Source organism: Oncorhynchus mykiss, chromosome 26, assembly GCF_013265735.2.
Source record: "Oncorhynchus mykiss isolate Arlee chromosome 26, USDA_OmykA_1.1, whole genome shotgun sequence".
In the NCBI taxonomy this organism is placed as follows: domain Eukaryota; kingdom Metazoa; phylum Chordata; class Actinopteri; order Salmoniformes; family Salmonidae; genus Oncorhynchus; species Oncorhynchus mykiss.
The window spans coordinates 47316665-47337524 of NC_048590.1; the positions used below are offsets into that span (position 1 = coordinate 47316665).

The window sequence follows — 20860 nt, forward strand, 5'->3', positions numbered from 1 at the left end:
TTCTCATGCCTTTTGCACACAATGTATATAGACTCCCCTTTTTTCTACTGTGTTATTGACTTGTTAATTGTTTACTCCATGTGTAACTCTGTGTTGTCTGTTCACACTGCTATGCCTTATCTTGGCCAGGTCGCAGTTGCAAATGAGAACTTGTTCTCAACTAGCCTACCTGGTTAAATAAAGGTGAAATAAAAAATAAAAAACTTCACCTGGACCTCCTCATCCATCAAATATCTGGGAGTAAATGTACCAAAAGATATACCCAAACTTTATTGCATGAATTACGATCACATTAACAAGAAAATATCTGATGACCTAGACAGGTGGATTCACTTCCCTTAGATCTTAGTAGTAGAACTGAAACAATCAAAATGAACATCCTGCCAAGGTTACTGTATTTGTTCTAATCACTGCCCATAGAAATCCCGCCTAAACAGTTTAGGGAATGGGATAAATGGATATCAAGGTTTATCTGGAACAGTAAGAGACCAAGAACTAGATTTACAACATTACAGTTACCAAAAAACTGTGGGGGTATGGCCTTACCAAACCTAAAAGATGATTATGTGTCAGCCCAATTGAGACCTCTGGTGTGTTGGTGCAATTCAGAATATGAATCCAAATGGAAAGACATCGAGACTACTTTGACAGAGATACCCATACAGTCAGTTTTGGGAAATAAGGACATGGTAAAAGAAATGTACAATAGACAAAATCAGTGGATTAATTTCTCTATGAAGACATGGTTTAGGGTAGTTAAGCAAACTTATTTAGACAGAGAGATCAAACTGCTGAGTTGGCCCGCATATGACCCCAGCTTCATCCCTGCAACTCAGGACAGAAGGTTTAAACAATGGACACAGAAAGGCATCACATCATTCAGTACAATTATAAGGAATGGGAACCTAGATAACTTCCAGGACCTGAGTAAAAAAAAAACATGGCCTGGATAAACAAGATTTTTACAGCTACCTACAAGTTCGACACTATTTCTTAAGGGAGATAAAAGTGACTGACCCTCGAGCACCTCTAAAATGAATCCAAGTATTCACTAACGCATACAACTTGGGGAGTAACAAAAAAACTATTTCAAATCTCTACTTGGGTATTCAATCCTCAAAGAAACATTCTACAAACTATATTAAAAAGAAATGGGAGGAGGAACTTAACATTGAAATAACTGATGAAACATGGTTGAACATATTAGAGACTCAACAAAGCTCCACCAACTCAAGGTCATGGAGAGAATTCTGTTGGAAGAATGTTATACGTTTCGTCATAACACCTAAACTGAAATCAAAACAGACTGGCTCACTACACCCTTGTTGGAGAGAATGCGGTCTATTGAGGGCGGACCACTCTCATATCTTTTGGACTTGCCCCGCAATCGAAAATTACTGGGGAGAAATAAGATCTAACATTGGAAAAATAATGGGATTTGACATAGAACAAACATTCATTTAATTGTTCATGGGTGAAATACCTGATAACTTACACAATAGAGAAACGTACCTCTTGAAGGTCCTACTGGCAGCCAGTAAAAAGGCTATCACTAGGAAATGGCTACAAAAAGACCCTCCCACAGTGACACAATGGATAGACATTGTAAAAGAAATACACCACATGGAGCGTATGACCTTTAAGAACTCAACAGGAGAGAGGTCAAGAATACTGGGAAAAATGGGTTTCGTACATGGAAAAGGTCTAATTCAAAGATGTCAATGTAACTAATATGATGATGAAGGTATGAAGTGCACTGTAACTGCCAGATATTTTTTAAAGCATAAAAATAAAACAAATTGGCCATTCTCTAATCTCCAGACAGTTGTGGATTTCTTTGCCAACACGTTTTATAAAAAATTAAGACATGGGGGAACTAGCTGGCATGGAATATATAGTCATCACACAGATTTGTTTAAAAACATTTCCTGGTAAAGGCACTCATCAATTCACACTGGAAAGAAGTTCAGTGTGTGTGTGGCAGGAAGCCCACAGCAACTGAATAAAGAACACCCTTGAGCTCATGTGTAGCTGGCTTGTACACCTCTTTAGAAGTTTGCCAAGTCTAACCACTAGAAAGCTATCACCTCAAGCACAAATCTGTCTGGTGGTGAGTTGCATGGCAAAGGACTGTATGATGCCAAGCAGGGTCGGGGTCAATTCCATTTCAATTCAGAAAGTAAAACCTATTCCATTTCTCTTCAATGAGGAAAATGTACTCTAAAGAGAACTTCAGTGTACTTCTTGAATTTAAATGGAATTGACCCCAATCCTGATGCAAACAGCCTCTACTGGGAAAGTTGGGAACCACTCGACTCTAGAGGAGTGAGTGGGGCGATGTCAGAGCATCCACTCCGCCGGTGTTGAAAGCAAGCAGCTGGGGTTGGTCAGAGGGAGAAAAAGCAGCTGAGAGGGAGTGGAGAGGAGGGTGAAGAAGACGACACAGGGAGGTTACTGTAGGAGGTATCAGTGACCTGGATTACACACACTCCATTACCCTATAAGAATGGTAGCCATTAGGCCAAGGCCTGGTTCAGCTCAGCAGGTCCTGGCCTGGGGGCAAGGCAGCTTCAAGGCAAGAAGAGGAGGAGCTGGGCACCAGCGGGTGGACTCTTCCAGACACTATGGCTGGTAAATACAGTAATAATTTGCTATTTAACTGATTATGGCAGTAGACAGATTATGCAATAGTCATGTAAACACCTTACTCTGCGATTAAAAACACCTGGTTTTCTGAGAAATGCATCTTAGAAATAGTTCACATACAAACATTATATGTCCGAACTCAAACAAATATGCTTCCCAAAAAGAACAGTCGCTGTGGTAGAACATTTATTTTGATGGGTGGTTTTCTGCATTTATCAGAGTGCCATCAGGTAGCCTGATTTCAGATGGCTCCATGGAAACAGGATTATTATTATTAGGGAAACCGTTCTTCTTAAAAGCATGTACATCGCCTTGCAAAAGTATTCACCCCCCTTGGCATTTTTCCTATTTTGTTCCATTACAACCTGTAATTTAAAAATGTTGTTTTATTTGGATTTCATGTAATGGACATACACAAAATAATCCAAATTGGTGAAGGGAATAAAATAAAACAATTGGAAAAGTGGTGCGTGCATATATATTCACCCCCTTTGCTATCAAGCCCCTAATTAAGATATGGTGCAACCAATTACCTTCATGAGGTCACAAAATTAGTTAAATAAAGTTCACCTGTGTGCAAGTGTCACATGATCTCAGTATATATACACCTGTTCTGAAAGGCCCCAGTGTCTGCAACACCACTAAACAAGGGGCACCACCAAGCAAGCGGCACCATGAAGACCAAGGAGCTCTCCAAACAGGTCAGGGACAAAGTTGTGGAGAAGTACAGATCAGGGTTGGGTTACAAAAAAATATCAGAAACTTTGAACATCCCACAGAGCACCATTAAATCCATTATTAAAAAATGGAAAGAATATGGCATCACAACAAACCTGCCAAGAGAGGGACGCCCACCAAAACTCACAGACCAGGCATGGAGGGCATTAATCAGAAGCAACAAAGAGACCAAAGATAACCCTGAAGGAGCTGCAAAGCTCCACAGTAGAGATTGGAGTATCTGTCCATACGACCACTTTAAGCTGTACATGCCACAGAGCTGGGCTTTACAGAAAAGTGTCCAGAAAAAAAGCCATTGCTTAAAGAAAAAAAATAAGCAAACACATTTGGTGTTCGCCAAAAGGCATATGGGAGACTCCCCAAACATATGGAAGAAGGTACTCTGGTTAGATGAGACTAAAATTGAGCTTTTTGGCCATCAAGGAAAACGCTATGTCTTGCGCAAACCCAACACCTCATAACCCAGAGAACAACATCCCCACAGTGAAGCATGGTGGTGGCAGCATCATGCTGTGGGTATGTTTTTCCATCGGCAGGGACTGGGAAACTGTTCAGAATTGAAGGAATGATGGATGGCGCTAAATACAGGGAAATTCTTGAGGAAAACCTGTTTCAGTCTTCAAGAGATTTGAGACTGGGACAGAGGTTCACCTTCCAGCAGGACAATGACCCTAAGCCTACTGCTAAAGCAACACTTGAGTGGTTTAAGGGGAAACATTTAAATGTATTGGAATTGCCTCGTCAAAGCCCAAACCTCAATCCAATTGAGAATCTGTGGTATGACTTAAAGGTTGCTGTACACCAGGAGAACCCATCCAACTTGAAGGAGCTGGAGCAGTTTTGCCTTGAAGATTGGGCAAAAATCCCAGTGACTAGATGTGCCAAGCTTATAGAGACATACCCCAAGAGACTTGCAGCTGTAATTGCTGCAAAAGGTGGCTCTACAAAGTATTGACTTTGGGGGGATTAATAGTTATACACGCTAAAGTTCTGTTTTTTAGTCTCATTTCTTGTTTGTTTCACAAGAAAAAATATTTTGCATCTTCAAAGTGGTAGGCATATTGTATGAATCAAATGATACAAACCCCCCCCAAAAAATCCATTTCAATTCCAGGTTGTAAGGCAACAAAATAGGAAAACATCCAAGGGGGGTTAATACTTTAGCAAGCCACTGTAAATGTTTTAATCAAACTATTATATTAAATCGGATTATCAAAAAAATAAAAATAAAAGTTTTTAAATCGCATCAACCGTTCTCACTAACACGCAAGCGCACACATTCAAATAAAATGATTGATCTCACACACGTGATCAGCGGCTGTAGCTAAATGCTTGTGCTTCAAGCTCAGACAATGCAGTAATATATAAAATGACACAACATATACCCAATACACACAAATCTAAGTAGGAATGAATTAAGACTATATACATACGGACGAGCGATGTCAGAGCGTAACGGACTAAGATACAGTAGAATAGTATAGAATACTATATATACACATATGAGATGAGTAATGCAAGATATGAACAATGCAAGTTCGAGAGACAATGACTGAGCAAACACCAGAACTCATGTCCTGTTTCACAGCTGTCTGCTGAGGACTTCTGCTCCCATTACAATGCCAGAGATACAACCTGCCTTGAATATTCAGTGCCAACAGATCTGAACTGATAAATGGTCCGTTTCCTGCTCGATGCCTCCGTCAGTCGTTGGAATGATGCGGCCATGCAACCAACTGAACACAAACAGTCTTTAGACCTGCAGGGTATGAAGATCTGAATCAAATTAACCATCACAGTCAATTAACTGTGTTGATGTTGATCGAATTATCTGCGGGATGATTCCTTTGTGAGACATTAATTACATAACCACACTGCAGTTGTCACTTGTGATGTCTTGATTCATAACTGTATCCCATACTATGGACAAATTACAAAAGGACAATTTTGCTTAACGTTTTAAAAAGACAGTGTACCTTTACAGACAAATAAACAGCCGTAGCTGGGTGCTTCCAATGGGTATATGACTGTGGTAGAGAACTTCTTTGCCTGGCTCTTGCGGTCATATAATACGACCATTATTCTGCATTGTGAATTGACGTGGAATTGTATGATTTTTGTTAACGTAAAAAAGAAAGGCTACACACATCTAAAGTAAATGTTTAAATACAGCCTTTTTTAAATCAGTTTTCCATTAAAAACAATAAGAAATAATGGTCGTATTATATGACCGCAAGAGCCAAGCAATGAAGTTCTGTACCAGTCATATACCCCTTGAAAGCACCCAGCTACGGCATGTTTGTTTGTCTGTCTGTAAAGGTACACTAAGGCTTTTTAAATGCGGACACAAAACCTTCTCTGGAGATAGTTTCCAAGCGCCACTGAACGGGTATTTTACTTGTTTGTAAAGGAATGCAGCTTCTGGGGCGTGACTACCGTCCATCACTAGGCAACCAGAACTGTCAATCAAATAATCTCATACTACCTGCGCGCAGCCTGCCTGTTTGTTAAATACTGTGATTTAAATCAAGACATTTAGTAGAAAGAAGACATCTTTTGCTAGGAAGCAACTCTTAAGATTTTGGAAAGGAGTGGACTGATTTAGTTTCCAATACTTCCAAGAACACTCGCATCTTTCATATAGAGCTAGCGAGGGACAAAGAGAGGAGAGGAGCACATTACAGGCCGGTCGGTTTTGTCTAGAAGGCATACACTTTGGTCAAATGTTACTTTTCGTAGGTTTAGGAAAACGCATACAGCAGGTTAGGAGAATTAACGTAGCAGGTTCGGATCATTTGATAAAGGTTAGGGGGGGTTAGCTGAAATGAAAAAATATATATACTTTTTAAGACAAATATATACTTTTTAAGACAGAACTCATGTCCTGTTTCACAGCTGTCTGCTGAGGACTTCTGCTCCCATTAGATTTGACAAAAGATGTATCCCTTGTATCCCATGACCAGGCACGTTGGCCACCAGGCAGACAGGAGTCAGAAGGCACTAGGCCTATCTATCAGCAATCAAAAGCTGTATCTTGCAATGGAATGCTGTATTTCGCAATTTCTTGGCTTGCAACTTCAGTAAAGCAGGGCCTATCATCAATTAATAGGTTAGGATATTTTACAGGCAATAGACCGACGACTGAACACACACTCGCATCATTAGCGAAGAGCCAGCAGCAGTGTTATTTTAATTTAGTGAGGAGAAAAAACAAAATAACCGTTTTTCCCGTTTGTGAACGTAAGAAAAGTCCCTCCCTTAATCCACACTGGAGGGCGTACAACTTTTAGTATAATAAAAAAAAGGTTTAGACTGAAAGATGCTCAAAGATACAACCCAGCCATATGAGGTCATGCTGTGCAAGGTAATCCTGAGTTCCATCATAAACGTATCCGGTTCAATTCAAATCAACTGGAGTCGTTGGCAGTCTTATAGTACACACACTCCATAACAGAATCCATAGCTGTGTTCGAATACCCATACTAACATACTGTATACTACATACTTAATGAATATATAAGTCTGTAAACGAACGGTATCCTTTCAGTTGAGCATACTAGCGCTTCGCCTGTCTACAGGAAGTTGATGCTGTTGCTATGCAACCTCTTGCTAGCCTGTTAGCATAAATTACTAGCTAGGCATCAAATGGTATTGGTCACATACACATATTTAGCAGATGTTATTGCTGGTGTAGCAAAATGCTTGTGTTCCTAGCGCCAACAGTGCAGTAGTATCTAACAATTCACAACAATACACATAAATCTAAAATTAATGGAATTAAAAAATATATAAATATTAGGAAGCGCAATGTCGGAGTGGCATTGACTAAAATACAGTAGAATAGAATACATTATATACATATGAAATCATTCAACTTTGGGTGTGTAAATTCAATCTGTAGTGCCAGCTTGCGCCCTGGGAGTTTGTCAATTCAGAGCGTTTTGCTCTTCGATCGTACAGAGCGCACAATAGACACTAGTGGAAGAGTGGGGTTGATCAGAGCGGCAGTCAAGCACCCAAGCTAACTGGCTAACTTGCTAGCTACTTCCAGACACAAATGAGAGAACACTGACCATTTTACTCGACCTGGTTAGGTTGTTTTCATGTTATCCAGAGTTTTGGTGACTAACTGTGCTGCTAGCAACAATTTAATTACGCCATTGGTTTCCCATGTATAACAAAACGGTATAGCTTATTCATTGGCAGCCATGATGGCACTAATGCAATATTCATCATATACAGTACAATGGGCAGGCTATGACATTAACTGCAGGGCTGAATGTTAAGCACATCTGCTTAGCGCATCAGATACAACATGACCTCTAACTATAGGTCAGTGTTCAGAGGGCTCTCAGAGACTCTTCAACATGACGACGGGCCTGACTGATCGCTGTCAGTCTGCAGCCAGACGACGCTCTTTGAAATATGAGACGAATGGTGCAGTCAGAGCAGCAGTGGAAGGAGGGACGCAGAAATCTGAAACAGTGGCCACATTGATCCATGCTTTGTTTGAGATGAACGTATGGAAAGAAACTTGAGAACTTTTGAGCTTCACAATTCTTGTGGCAGTCCTAGGTCTTACAGAGGCCACATCAAACATTACCTTTGTAATTTTACACAAATGTGTTTTTTCCCCCCAAAGCAAAGTATAGATTTAGTGTAAAAATCTGTCCATAAGTCACTATTATACTGAATCGAAGCTCAGCCAGTTTCACATTGATTAATTCAACTAGCATCTTGACCAATTAGCCAGGAACTTGTTTCAGGAAGGGATCTAATTCGTCTTCAAAAAGGGACTTATCATCCAAAATAGTGACAGCTCAGGTGTTTTTTTTTCTCTGAACAACAGCGTGCTGCCTTGAATAAGATGGTCACAGCAGTCCAGTGATCCTATTGGGAGTCCATTTTCCCAGATTTACATTGGCCCCACCTCCAGAAACACTTGGAGCGAATGTTAGCCTCCGTGCCTGTAACTTTCACAGCTCGCCTGGAGTTGTGTGACATGACCAGGGGAAGCATTTTCCGTGCTAAATGGGCGCGCAGTGAGTGAACAAAGGAATGAGGTGGAAAAAGACCGTGGAACACCAGACAAGGTCTGACTGGAAAGTTAGCATAAAACAGGCCTAGTTTTTACTCCTACAGCCAGAATAAACTGACAAGAAGACCATGTTGAGAAAGTTCTAAATAACCCATCTATTGTGATAGAATATCAGAGTGCTTGTTGTTTACACACCCGCCCCCAAAAGGCATCCTTATATTCAAGAAAACAAGATCCAGCTGTAGGAAATGTTCATCTTTTTATTTTGTAACATTAGCCAGTAGCCTATTGCTGGCAGATGAAGGTTAATATCTCAGGCCCACATACGCAATAGGCAGACCACGGTCCAAATCTGGACCCAGAACGGGGTCAATACAGAACAAGGGTCCCGACTAATAAAAAAAATATAACCAAATACAAAAAGGTAAATGTTTTAACTCAGTCGAACCCCTTGTATAATATGAACACACATAAGACATTGCAAAATGTGTAGAATTGCAGGAAATAAGCTTTGAAAAGTGCAAACTTCTCTCTTTGCCAACAAGAGGGGTGTGAACAGTTTGAGGTCACATGGGTTGCTAGGTTGGGGTTTATTACTACGCCGACTACGGGACCTTTGCCAATTATATAGTAAGGGAGGGCGGGGGGGGGGGGGGGGGGGGGATGTTCATCAATGCAATTGTAAACTCTATAGGTTGGTATAATGTTTTTAGGATTTGGGCTTATTTCATAAAATAGTAGGAAACAACTTTACCATCATCAACATCATGTTGTCAAATTTACTTTAGACAGATGGCAATGACATTAGCTTGCAAAGTTCATCAAAAATAGCTGGCAATGCTAACGTTAGCTAGCTAAAATCTGGAGGTCTCCCCTCAATCTTAGCTACCTAGTTAAAGTAATACTGCATCTAAAGTCAATCTGGTGACATCAAAATAATAAAAAGCTTTTCCTAATAATGATTTGCCTTCTTAAGAAATGTCATTGTGTTTTCAAGCCACAGTAATGCACTTTAGAACAAATATTCATCAGCACCCAATAAGGATGTATTGAGCAGAACGCTCAGTTGGGCATCAGTCCTAAAACAAACATTCCAAAACATATTGTCACGCAACATGCAACCAATGAATTCAATTACTACTAGAGGGACTATGTCATAAACCCTTAAAGTTCCATAATGGAGTGAAAATGGCCAGATAAAGCTTATTTGAAAGAAAATGAAACAGATCTGATTATATAAAGTGATCTATAACAGCTGTAGATGTAAAATATCAATCAAATGTATTTATCTACAGTGCCTTGCGAAAGTATTCGGCCCCCTTGAACTTTGCGACCTTTTGCCACATTTCAGGCTTCAAACATAAAGATATAAAACTGTATTTTTTTGTGAAGAATCAACAACAAGTGGGACACAATCATGAAGTGGAACGAAGCCCTTCTTACTTTATAAATATATCACAAAGTGCTGTACAGAAACCCAGCCTAAAACCTCAAACAGCAAGCCATGCAGATGTAGAAGCCTAGGAATGACGTGACCCCGACACATATGGGGACATCATGGTTTCATTTATTTGACATTCAGAGGCTGAGCTACAACCTTCTACAGCAGAGGAGACAAAAAATACACTTTGCTTGGGAAGTAATCTAATTATTTCACTACCATTTGATTAAGCTATTCACTTTCTGTACAATAGAAGATGTTTAACCTCAGACAGCTTTTAGCGAAACACTTGACCTTCTCTCATTGGGATAAGCCACGGAAGAAGAATAGCCAGAAGTTAAATGTAACATTTTTGGAGAAATATGATAAGATGAACGAACACATATCTCGGTGTCCATTTTATTTTATTTTTTATTATTTTACCCCTTTTTCTCCCCAATTTTGTGATATCCAATTAGGTAGTTAGTCTTGTCCCATCGCTGCAACTCCCGTACGGACTCGGGAGAGGCGAAGATCGAGAGCCGTGCGTCCTCCGAAACACAACCCAACCGCACTGCTTCTTGACACAATGTCCGCTTAACCCGTAAGCCAACCGCACCAACGTGTCAGAGGAAACACCGTACACCTGGCGACCGTGTCAGCGTGCATTGCGCCCACCACAGGAGTCACTAGTGTGCGATGGGACAAGAACATCCCCGCCGGCCAAACCCTCCCCTAACCCGGAGGACACTAGGCCAATTGTGCGCCGCCTCATCGGTCTCCCAGCCGCGGCCGGCTACGACAGGGCCTGGACTCGAACCAGGATCTCTAGTGCGATGCAGTGGCTTAGACGACTATGCCAATCGGGAGGCCCTTCGGTGTCCATTCTTATCCTATAATTTTGGTAATTTGTGTGGTATTAAAAAATATATTCTGCTAATGTTTAAAATTATGTAGAGTTTAATGAAATGTTTATAAAAGGCAATATTTTCTTGGGTCTGTAAATATGATGATAGATTCATGCAATGCTTTTACTATAAAGGAGAACTTTCCACTCCTACTCTTGTCCATGGTGGTCTGTGAACCCACAACCTTCTGGCCTGCAGCCCTGTGCAGTTTGCGCTATCAAAATTCCTGCATTGCCATGTAAGGCTTACAGGACAAAGAACAGTTTCTAAAACTGCATTACTAAGGCTCTGTTATGTCCAAGAAGTGAGGTTAAATGGTAATTCCATCTTGGCCTAATAATTTAGTTGACGTAACCATTTAAGCTAAATAAAATCTATTGCTTAAATTATGAAATACCTTAGACCTCATTTGCTAAGAGTGATGAAGCAGTAGGTAAAATTAACTCAAGGGATTTCTTCCAGAAGCAACTTTCGCTACATGCCCTTTAAGTTTCCTGTGATTGTTCTAGCATATTAACTAAAATGTCAACAGGGGTTTCTCAATAGAGATGAATTAAACAAAGATTTGGCCCCGTCCTCTCTCCACAAGAGACACTCCTTTTTAGAGGAGAACTACTGTAGGAGCGAACTCCGTACTTTTAAAGGGACACTAATAACCAAATAATGAGTAGGCTAGTGACCAAGGCTAGTAACAAGTAGGCTAGTGACCAAGTAACAAGTACTTTAAAGGAGAACTTTCCAAGTTAGTGGAAAGTTAAAGGAGTAGTTAAAGGAATACTTTCCAAGTTAGTACTTAGTGACCAAGTAACTAGTAGTCTAGTGACCAAGTAACAAGTAGTCTAGTGACCAAGTAGTCTAGTGACCAAGTAACAAGTAGTCTAGTGACCAAGTAGGCTAGTAGCCAAATCATAGGCCTGACCTGCATTTAAACTAAATTTGGTGAAAACAGAAAACACAGCCGGTAATGTTAGGAAAATAAAAACAATTCCTTGTTTTCGATCACTCTTGATAAGCGGAATACCTATGTGAGAATGATGTTCATTGACTACAGCTCAGCGTTCAACACCATTGTCTCCTCCAAGCTCGTAACCAAGCGTATGACTTTGGGTATGAACCCCTCCTTCTGCAACTGGATCCTGGGCTTCCTGATAGTACGACCCCGGGTACATCACCTCAGCCACGCTGACCCTTAACACAGGGGCCCCACAGGGGTGTGTGCTTAGTCCCCTCCTGTACTCCCTGTTCACCCACAACTGTGTGGCCATGCACAACTCCAACATAATTTTCAAGATTGCTGATGACACGGTGGTGGTAGGCCTGATCACCGGCGATGATGAGTCAGCCTACAGGGAGGTCAGTAACCTGGCAGTGTGGTGCTGGAGCAACAACCTCTCCCTCAACATCGGCGAGAACAAGGAGCTGATCGTGGACGACAGGAAACGGTGGGGCAGCAGGTAGACCGCTTCAAGTTCCTCTGTGTCCAAATCACTAAATACTTCAAATAGTCCAAACACACACACGCAGCCGTGAAGAAGGCGCCACAGTGCCTCTTCCCCCTCACGAGGTTGAAAAAGTTTTGCATGGGCCCTAAAATTCTCTGGCTTCATCACTGCCTGTTATGGCAATAGCACCACCCTCGATTGCATGGCGCTACAGAGGGTTGTGCGGACAGCCCAGTATATCACTGGGGATGAGCTCCCTGCCATCCAGGACCTCTACAGCTGGTGGTGTGAAAAGAACGCCTGGAAAATCATCAACGACTCCAACCACTCAAGCCATAGACTATTTTCTCTGGTGCCGCACAGCAAGAGGTACCGGTGCATCAAGTCTGACACCATCAGGCTCTTGAACAGCTTCTATCCCCAAGCAATATGACTGATAAATAGCTACACAGACTGAGTTAACCTTTAATTGACCTTTTATTTAAATCTTTGCACTGTCTCTATGCACACTCACAGGGCCCTATGTAACGGATGTGAAACGGCTAGCTTAGTTAGCGGTGGTGCTGATGTAACGGATGTGAAACGGCTAGCTTAGTTAGCGGTGGTGCTGATGTAACGGATGTGAAACGGCTAGCTTAGTTAGCGGTGGTGCTGATGTAACGGATGTGAAACGGCTAGCTTAGTTAGCGGTGGTGCTGATGTAACGGATGTGAAACGGCTAGCTTAGTTAGCGGTGGTGCTGATGTAACGGATGTGAAACGGCTAGCTTAGTTAGCGGTGGTGCTGATGTAACGGATGTGAAACGGCTAGCTTAGTTAGCGGTGGTGCTGATGTAACGGATGTGAAACGGCTAGCTTAGTTAACGGTGGTGCTGATGTAACGGATGTGAAACGCTAGCTTAGTTAGCGGTGGTGCTGATGTAACGGATGTGAAACGGCTAGCTTAGTTAGCGGTGGTGCTGATGTAACGGATGTGAAACGGCTAACTTAGTTAGCGGTGGTGCGCGCTAAATAGTGTTTCAATCGGTGACGTCACTTGCTCTGAGACCTTGAAGTAGTAGTTCCGCGGGCCGCGGCTTTTGTGGAGCGATGGGTAACGATGCTTCGTGGGTGACTGTTTTTGATGTGTGCAGAAGGTCCCTGGTTCGCGCCCGGGTATGGGCGAGGGGACGGTCTAAAGTTATACTGTTACACCTACACACTCGCACTCCATAATTTGGTCACTCACACATAATATGCACATACATTTATACTGACTCTACACAGCCGCTCACATACAAGCTGCTGCTACTCTGTTTATCTTATATCCTGTTGCCTAGTCTCCTTACCCCTGTACATATCTACCTACATTACTCCAATATCCCTGCATATGTAAATATGGTATTGGAACTTGCTTATTAAAAATGTCCTATATTTAGTATGCTTACTTACTTAATTGTGTATTTTATATTTCTTATTCTTGTGGGGGGGAGGGGGGGGGCGGGGGGGTTCTAGGAATACATTGTTATTAATCATTGCGTTGTTAGGTTTTGAGTTTGCAAGAAAGGCATTTCAATGTGCTTGTGCATGTGACATTAAAAGTAGAAACTCTCATTCTGACCAGTCTGAGCACCATGAGGAGTTAACGAGGGGAAATACAAAGCCATGGGGGAAGCCAAGCCATTGAGGTTCCATAGCCTCCTTCTGTAATGGCCACAGAGAATGGGGAGCTTTGTTCATGGGCAACAGGCATGTTCCACTTTAATGACTTCACTTCATGTGCGTGCCAATCACTTACGCCATACAATCCGGCCATGCGGCCGCACAACACCTTTCATGTGCGGCTGACCAAGTGACTCAGCACGTGACCTACCACCCCACCCCACAGAAACACGTGGCAATGAGGTCACTCATTTGAGGTCATGTTGGGTTTTAGAATCCTCAAAGGCATTGTGTAGGCCTATATGGGAAAAGCATAGCATGGTCAGAGGAGCAGTTTGTCACCTCGGTCCACCAGTGAACAAAACAATCAGGATAGAACTGACAGTCTACATGTTGGCTACAGTCTCTGTGGTTGGGGAGCGATAGCTTTAGGGTGATGCAATAGTTGTATATTTCTGCAATGGTCTTTTCCATCATGGAGGGTAGCCATCAAAACTTTGGAAGAGCTCTGCTACTGCTGTGAAGCTTGCAGCACCCCACAGCTCAGACTTTGGAGCGTCTACAGAGTAGTGTACAATGACTAAATAATGTGCAGCCAAATGGCCATTCACATTGATTTCACTGGTCCACCTCAAAGATAATCGGTTTCTAAAGTATACTACAGCATACCCCACCTAAGAACATACATTAACAATTTCCAGAGCCCCAGTCTACTACATCTGCACTGCTTCCACTGCATCTGCACTGCTTCTACTGCATCTGCACTGCTTCTACTGCACTGCTTCAACTGCATCAGCACTGCTTCAACTGCATCAGCACTGCTTCTACTGCATCAGCACTGCTTCTACTGCATCAGCACTGCTTCTACTGCATCAGCACCGCTTCTACTGCATCAGCACCGCTTCTACTGCATCAGGTGTTAGATCTCTGGCTACAACAGCTGCTGTAGCTACTCTGCTGCGCTAACTATCACTCCCACTTTTGAACCTCTCTAGGTTCATATCAGCACAATGTGGTTTTTCTCAAGCCTTCATCTCTGATGGCTTGCTTTCCATATTATCCTGTAGGCCTTTAGTTCAACAAGATGAACCCAAACGTCACAATGTATCCAGTTGTGATCAGAAATATCCTGTAGCTTAGTCCTGACCCAGGCTATTACACGTTTCAGGTATACAAGCTCCAGCCATGGACACTCCCCAGAACATCATATCATGACTATTCATTGGATGTTAACCATAGAGGTAACTCTATGGTGCTATCCCAGCATGCAGCTGTGTCTTCTCAGTCCCAATGCATTCCTCCAGACCCACTCTGATCACCTGTACAGAGGATGGGCCAAAGTAACAAGCAGAGGATGGGCCAAAGTAACAAGCAGAGGATGAGCCAAAGTAACAAGCAGAGGATGAGCCAAAGTAACAAGCAGAGGATGAGCCAAAGTAACAAGCAGAGGATGGGCCAAAGTAGCAAGCTTTATGGAGAATATAGTTGGGGGGCCTGCCCAGAGCAGCACTCCTTAGCCCATAACATTTGTTCCATAGCTTTATCCACTACTTATCCCTCAAGCTCACCTATCCTCATACTGAGTTGATTGAGAATGTTTATATGATCTTTGTAGAATGTTATTGTTTGTAATGCCAGTGCAGAGGCTATAGCCTGTATTCTATACATGTCTTCTGTAGCTTGGATATTGTTTAGCCTCTGGAGAGTACCTGGTAGTTTTATTAGACATATGTACGGGATACACATGGTATACACAGTCCAACGAAGTGGTTACTTGCAGGCTCGACAATGCAACAACAATAAGAAATAAAAGTTACTAAACATTTGTTATATTTTAGTCATTTCAAAATGTCTTGTTGTTGCTCAGCATTGAGTAATCGCTTCCCATCATACCCATATCAGACTCCAGAGGCTAAACAATATCCAAGCTACAGAAGACATGTATAGAATACAGGCTATAGCCTCTGCACTGGCATTACAAACAATAACATTCTACAAAGATCATATAAACATTCTCAATCAACTCAGTATGAGGATAGGTGAGCTTGAGGGATAAGTAGTGGATAAAGCTATGGAACAAATGTTATGGGCTAAGGAGTGCTGCTCTGGGCAGGCCCCATGATTCAGCAGCTTATTCACCCCTTTAGACCTCCTCTACAATTCCACTGCTTTGCAGTCTGTACTGCATCCACTGCATTATAAGCTATTCTGGCTGACCTCCACTAAATAATACATGCAAACATTTCCCCGCCCCAGACAGAGAGAGACAACACACCTCTGCTATTGCTCTCAGTTATTGTTCGATTACTTTGTGTCAAAAGAGGGTGGTCTGAGATCACTTGAAGTTGGCGGGACATTGTAACCTTCCTATTAAATGCTTGATACATTTGATGGGATACAATGCATCTGCATGGACGTTGACAGATACTGTCTTGATTTGACTTGAATTCATTTTGTTTAAAAACTATAGTGCGTAGGTTATAAACTTTCGGTTCCCTTGACATAAACTACAACATCAGTTATCTAACAGCTCATGACAATAACTTACTACTCGAAAGCAATAGACTTTTGTAATAATGGGTGTCCCACTACTGACAAAGTAAAAATAACTCAATTTGAATGCAAAAATGTGGTTTCTTTAATACACGCACAATCTCAGTGGTCAAGCTTTAATCCAGTCAATAAATTAACACAGCGTGTCAAGTAATGGTAACTACACGCAATAAACTCCCTGTGGCTCAGTGGGAAGGGTAGTTCAACGCGCGATGAATGGAATTCCAAAAATCATATCGTCAATAGCAAAACCTTGCGTATTGGTACCATACCCCAGTGATTGGTACATACATATATATATTTATACACACATGAAAAGCCTCGTTTGGGACAGTAACAACACTTCTTACCTTACCACATCAATGAACGTTAATCCAAATCTGTTGTGCGCGGAAGCCTTCTCGTTTGGGACAGGGGAATTAGCACACAAATGCAACTCTCAAATCTGATTTTTAATTCCCTGGGTTTCCTTAAACAACTGCGCCTTCGTTCTTCTCTCCAAATAACTTCCCCCGAAAATGATTCAAAATTCAGATCAGTCCCGAACAGTGACGCATATGTGTCCTATTTTCTTCTGTTCTTAAAATGTATTAAAAGCAGCCCTTCCTATCCCCGGTGACGTTCGATGAAACCTCTGCTGCCTTTTCTCTTTGCTAAACAGTGCGCGCTCACGCTACTTGATAGGCGGGGTGAAATAATCAGGGAGGGAGGGTTTCCCAGAGAGGTTCGAGGGGATTGGATGTACCGACTCATTCAGCGAATCACCCGCATGGACAGAGCGGGTCTCGGAAAGCCTACTTGCCCCGCAGTACTGTCGCAAAATGTTTACAGTAGTGGAGCAGTTTGTACTCGTTTACGTTTCTTACTGCAACGAGAAAGGAAGGTTGCATTTTTTGATGGACCTTTTTAGTGAATGTGTCTGGTAAGGTATGTGGAATAAAATGTTCGTTTGTTTATTAATTTCGTACATCGTAAAACCCACTGCGCATGCCAAACCCATTGGCCTGGGAGTCACCACTAGCTAGCATAGCAAAACGCAATGCAGCGCCAGCAACCCTGCCAACTTTGACCAAAATAAAAATATTTTAGCTATAACTAGCTAACTTAGTGTGTTGTTAGATAGGCTTTATAGCTATAGTACTAATTGTGAGATTGAAGATTTTATCCAGTAGAAGTTTTATTTATTTATTTATAGCTAATCAGCCTGCCAACATAGCTAAGGTTAGGTTAGCTATCTATTAGGTTAGCTATCTGGAAAGTACTTTCAGCACCTAGGCTATAGCTAACTAGTAGAAAACCTCCTCATACACTCAACTAATGAATTAGCTAGCGCTCATTCCTGAAAAATCTGACAAGATGACAGTTTGTGATTGTGTAGAGTAGTGTTGCTTCATCTTTCACTTAATCTCCCCAAAACCGGTTCCTCCATGTTTTCCAGACTGACCCTGTCTACCTGTCCGCCCCCACCCTGCCTTGGAGAGAATGGATCCCGTTGTGTTGAGCTACCAGGACAGCCTCCTGCGGCGCTCTGATGTGGCCTTACTGGAGGGCCCTCACTGGCTCAACGACCAGGTCATCGGCTTTGCCTTCGAGTACTTTGCTGCTGAGCTCTTCAAGGGCCTTGGTGAAGCGGCCATCTTCATCAGCCCCGAGGTCACCCAGTTCATCAAGTGTGCTGCCTGCCCGGAGGAACTAGCCCTGTTTCTGGAGCCGCTGGGGCTAGCTTCCCGGCGCTGGGTCTTCCTGGCTGTCAACGACAACTCCATCCAGACTGCCGGCGGCTCTCACTGGAGCCTGCTGCTGTTCTTGCGCGACGGCGGCCATTTTGCCCACTACGACTCGCAGAGTGGTGGCAACTCGCTTCACGCCCGGCGGATCGCCACAAAGCTGGAGCCCTTCCTGGGGTCGGGGAGGAAAGTGCCCTTTGTGGAGGAGCCCTGTCCTTTGCAGCAGAACAGCTATGACTGCGGCATGTATGTGATCTGTAACGCAGAGGCCTTGTGTGAGAGGGCCAGAGTGGAGGGCTCGCCTCGCCTCCCTGTCCAGACCATCACCCCGGCCTACATCACTCAGAAGAGGCTAGAGTGGTGCAGACTGATCCAGAGACTAGACAGAGATTGACCTGGGGAGCTATGTTCTCCTCCTCAGCACTAAGCGTGTCCTCAATGTACTCAGAAGAGGAGAGCCTTCAGGAGTTTTAAGGTCAATGAAGGAATGCACTGGATCTACATTCACAATCACAAAGATATTGCCTTTGAAAGTAAAAGATTGAAGCCGTGTTCCAATATTTCAGGCTTCATACAACAATTGCTGTCATATTTACTCCTTATAAAGCCAGAACAACACATGTAAACACTGCACCTGCATGCCTATACAATATGTTTAATTTATTATCTATTTATCATATTCAGCACAAGGAGCGGGTTACAAATCAAAGTTTATTTGTCGCATGACAGAATACAACAGGCGTAAACCATCCAGCTAAATGTTTCCTCAACAGAGTTCAATATCAGAGGTAGGAAATGGAAAGTCCAGAATAGGATCTTACAAAAAGCACATAACACTAGGTCAGGTATAAAAATAATAATAAACACAGGAGAAATGGACATCTTGAAAATAACGTTTTCTCTTCACTGTATTTCATTTGATCTTGTAAGAAAATGTTTAAATTGTTTACAATGATTTTTGCTCAGGTTTGCTGTAAATAAATTAGAATTGATATGAAGAATATACCTTAGAATGTTAAATATACAGTAACCTCACAAGGAAGAAATGTTTGGATGCAATTCTACCTGTTAATCATGGTCAAATGATGGTTGTGTGGCGGCACCAGTTCCATGATCCTCTCCGTTTACTAAACCTGCAAATAAAACCTAGTCCTCATCTTAGTAAACCATGAACATTTACACCGTATCTCCATGATACACTTCCAATAAACCAAGCAAGGAACATGAAAGTGCCATATCTTATATATGAGATTATATGCATATAATGAGAGAAATTAATTTCATGTTGAAATTGTTACAGTATTTTGGATGATAATAAAGGAATGAATCTGATATCAATAAGCAGCCCAATTTGGTTCTACTTTGTGTCAGTAGCATGCAGGCAAATACATGATTCAAAATCAACAGGAGTATGAATAATGAATTTAAGTACTAATGTAGTAATGACATATCAATTATTTATTTATTCATTACTGGCTGAGGCAATGATGAACACCTGAAGAATAGAAAACCATTCGATCCTGGAATGAATCACAAGGTCCCGGTAAATACATTCCTTCATTAGTCCCGTTTACGTCTCTATTCAGTCTGTATCGCTGAAGCGTGACAGATGCTGCGCCAGAAAGTTAAAGGTCATTTCCGATTGAGACGATTTTCAGTCAGAACGCCAAATGTCAGGCAATAGTAGTGTAATTAAAATGACTGTTTCTAGTGTAGTGTAATAGTAGTGTAATTAAAATGACTGTTTCTTGTGTAGTGTAATAGTAGTGTAATTAAAATGACTGTTTCTAGTGTAGTGTAATAGTAGTGTAATTAAAATGACTGTTTCTAGTGTAGTGCAATAGTAGTGTAATCAAAATGACTGTTTCTTGTGTAGTGTAATAGTAGTGTAATTAAAAAGACTGTTTCTAGTGTAGTGTAATTAAAATGACTGTTTTTAGTGTAGTGTAATTAAAATGACTGTAGTATAGTGTAATTGTATTGTAATTAAAATTATTATTTTTAGTGTAGTGTAATTAAAATGATTGTAGTATAGTGTAATTGTAGTGTAATTTAAAGGACTGTTTTTAGTGTAGTGTAATTAAAATGACTGTAGTATAGTGTAATTGTAGTGTAATTTAAAGGACTGTTTGTCGTGTAATTATAGTGTAATTAAAGGACTGTTGCCTGACATTTGGCGTTCTGACTGGAAATAGGTCTGTCCCCTTACCCTCTTCACACTTCATGTAGGTCTGAATGAATTGGATAGATAGAAACATAAACACGCATGCTTCAACTTGCCCTCTGATCTACACAGGTGCTTAGGATGAAGTAGGGGGGTTGTTTCTGGGAAGATCTAGATTTCCCTTCCAAAGGGCCAGCAGAGGCTGGCAGCCAGTCATCACAAACAGTATTATTACACAACTCCTAGGACCATATTCATCTGGGGATAAAATACATAAACTTCCCGACAGGCAGAATTCATCTACAGCGTTGAGAATGGGTGCCTATAGTGATCATTCCTGATCTCCATCTCATCTGAAAGACTTCACTCAGTCAACACAGATTGTATTTTAAATCCCAAGGCTATGGGAAACAGTCAGGATAAGAACGGGCTATTCTTTTCCACAAATGTATCAGTCGGCGGTAGAATCTGAACCATCCATATTTATAGGTGGTATCAGTTTTAGACTTTTAGACAGGCTTAGCTTGTCAGCGAGGACGGCCATGATGCAGATAGCGCAGAGATGATCCACTGCAGGCTTGTGG

The 20860-nt window shown here is 41.8% G+C and overlaps 2 protein-coding genes across 14 annotated transcripts in view; one reads left to right on the forward strand and one right to left on the reverse strand.

Annotated features, from left to right (window-relative positions):
• The window catches only part of LOC110506951 (unconventional myosin-IXAa), a 196555-nt gene extending 179497 nt beyond the window's left edge, over positions 1-17058 (reverse strand). For 6 of the 12 annotated variants that reach the window (XM_036963820.1, XM_036963823.1, XM_036963816.1 and 3 more), the window contains exon 1: positions 16736-17058. The gene's annotated coding sequence lies outside the window, so the exon portion shown is untranslated. The remainder of the gene's footprint in view (positions 1-16735) is intronic. The other 6 variants (XM_036963825.1, XM_036963824.1, XM_036963815.1 and 3 more) reach the window with 2 other exon arrangements.
• An 84-nt stretch (positions 17059-17142) lies between these two features.
• LOC110515059 (SUMO peptidase family member, NEDD8 specific) lies at positions 17143-19462 on the forward strand. 2 transcript variants are annotated; one of them, XM_036963827.1, is made up of 2 exons: positions 17143-17307; positions 17824-19462. In XM_036963827.1, exon 2 carries the CDS (start codon positions 17868-17870, stop codon positions 18504-18506), a length of 639 nt encoding a protein of 212 aa, XP_036819722.1. In that variant the 5' UTR covers positions 17143-17307; positions 17824-17867; the 3' UTR covers positions 18507-19462. The 2 variants fall into 2 exon arrangements, with proteins under 2 accessions (XP_036819722.1, XP_036819721.1); XM_036963826.1 differs by having other exon boundaries at positions 17150-17312.
• Positions 19463-20860: the final 1398 nt, after the last annotated feature.

What these genes read in the sequence shown, in the direction of transcription:
- LOC110515059 (XM_036963827.1), top strand. Translation starts at nt 17,868, where the DNA reads ATGGATCCCGTTGTGTTGAGCTACCAGGACAGCCTCCTGCGGCGCTCT.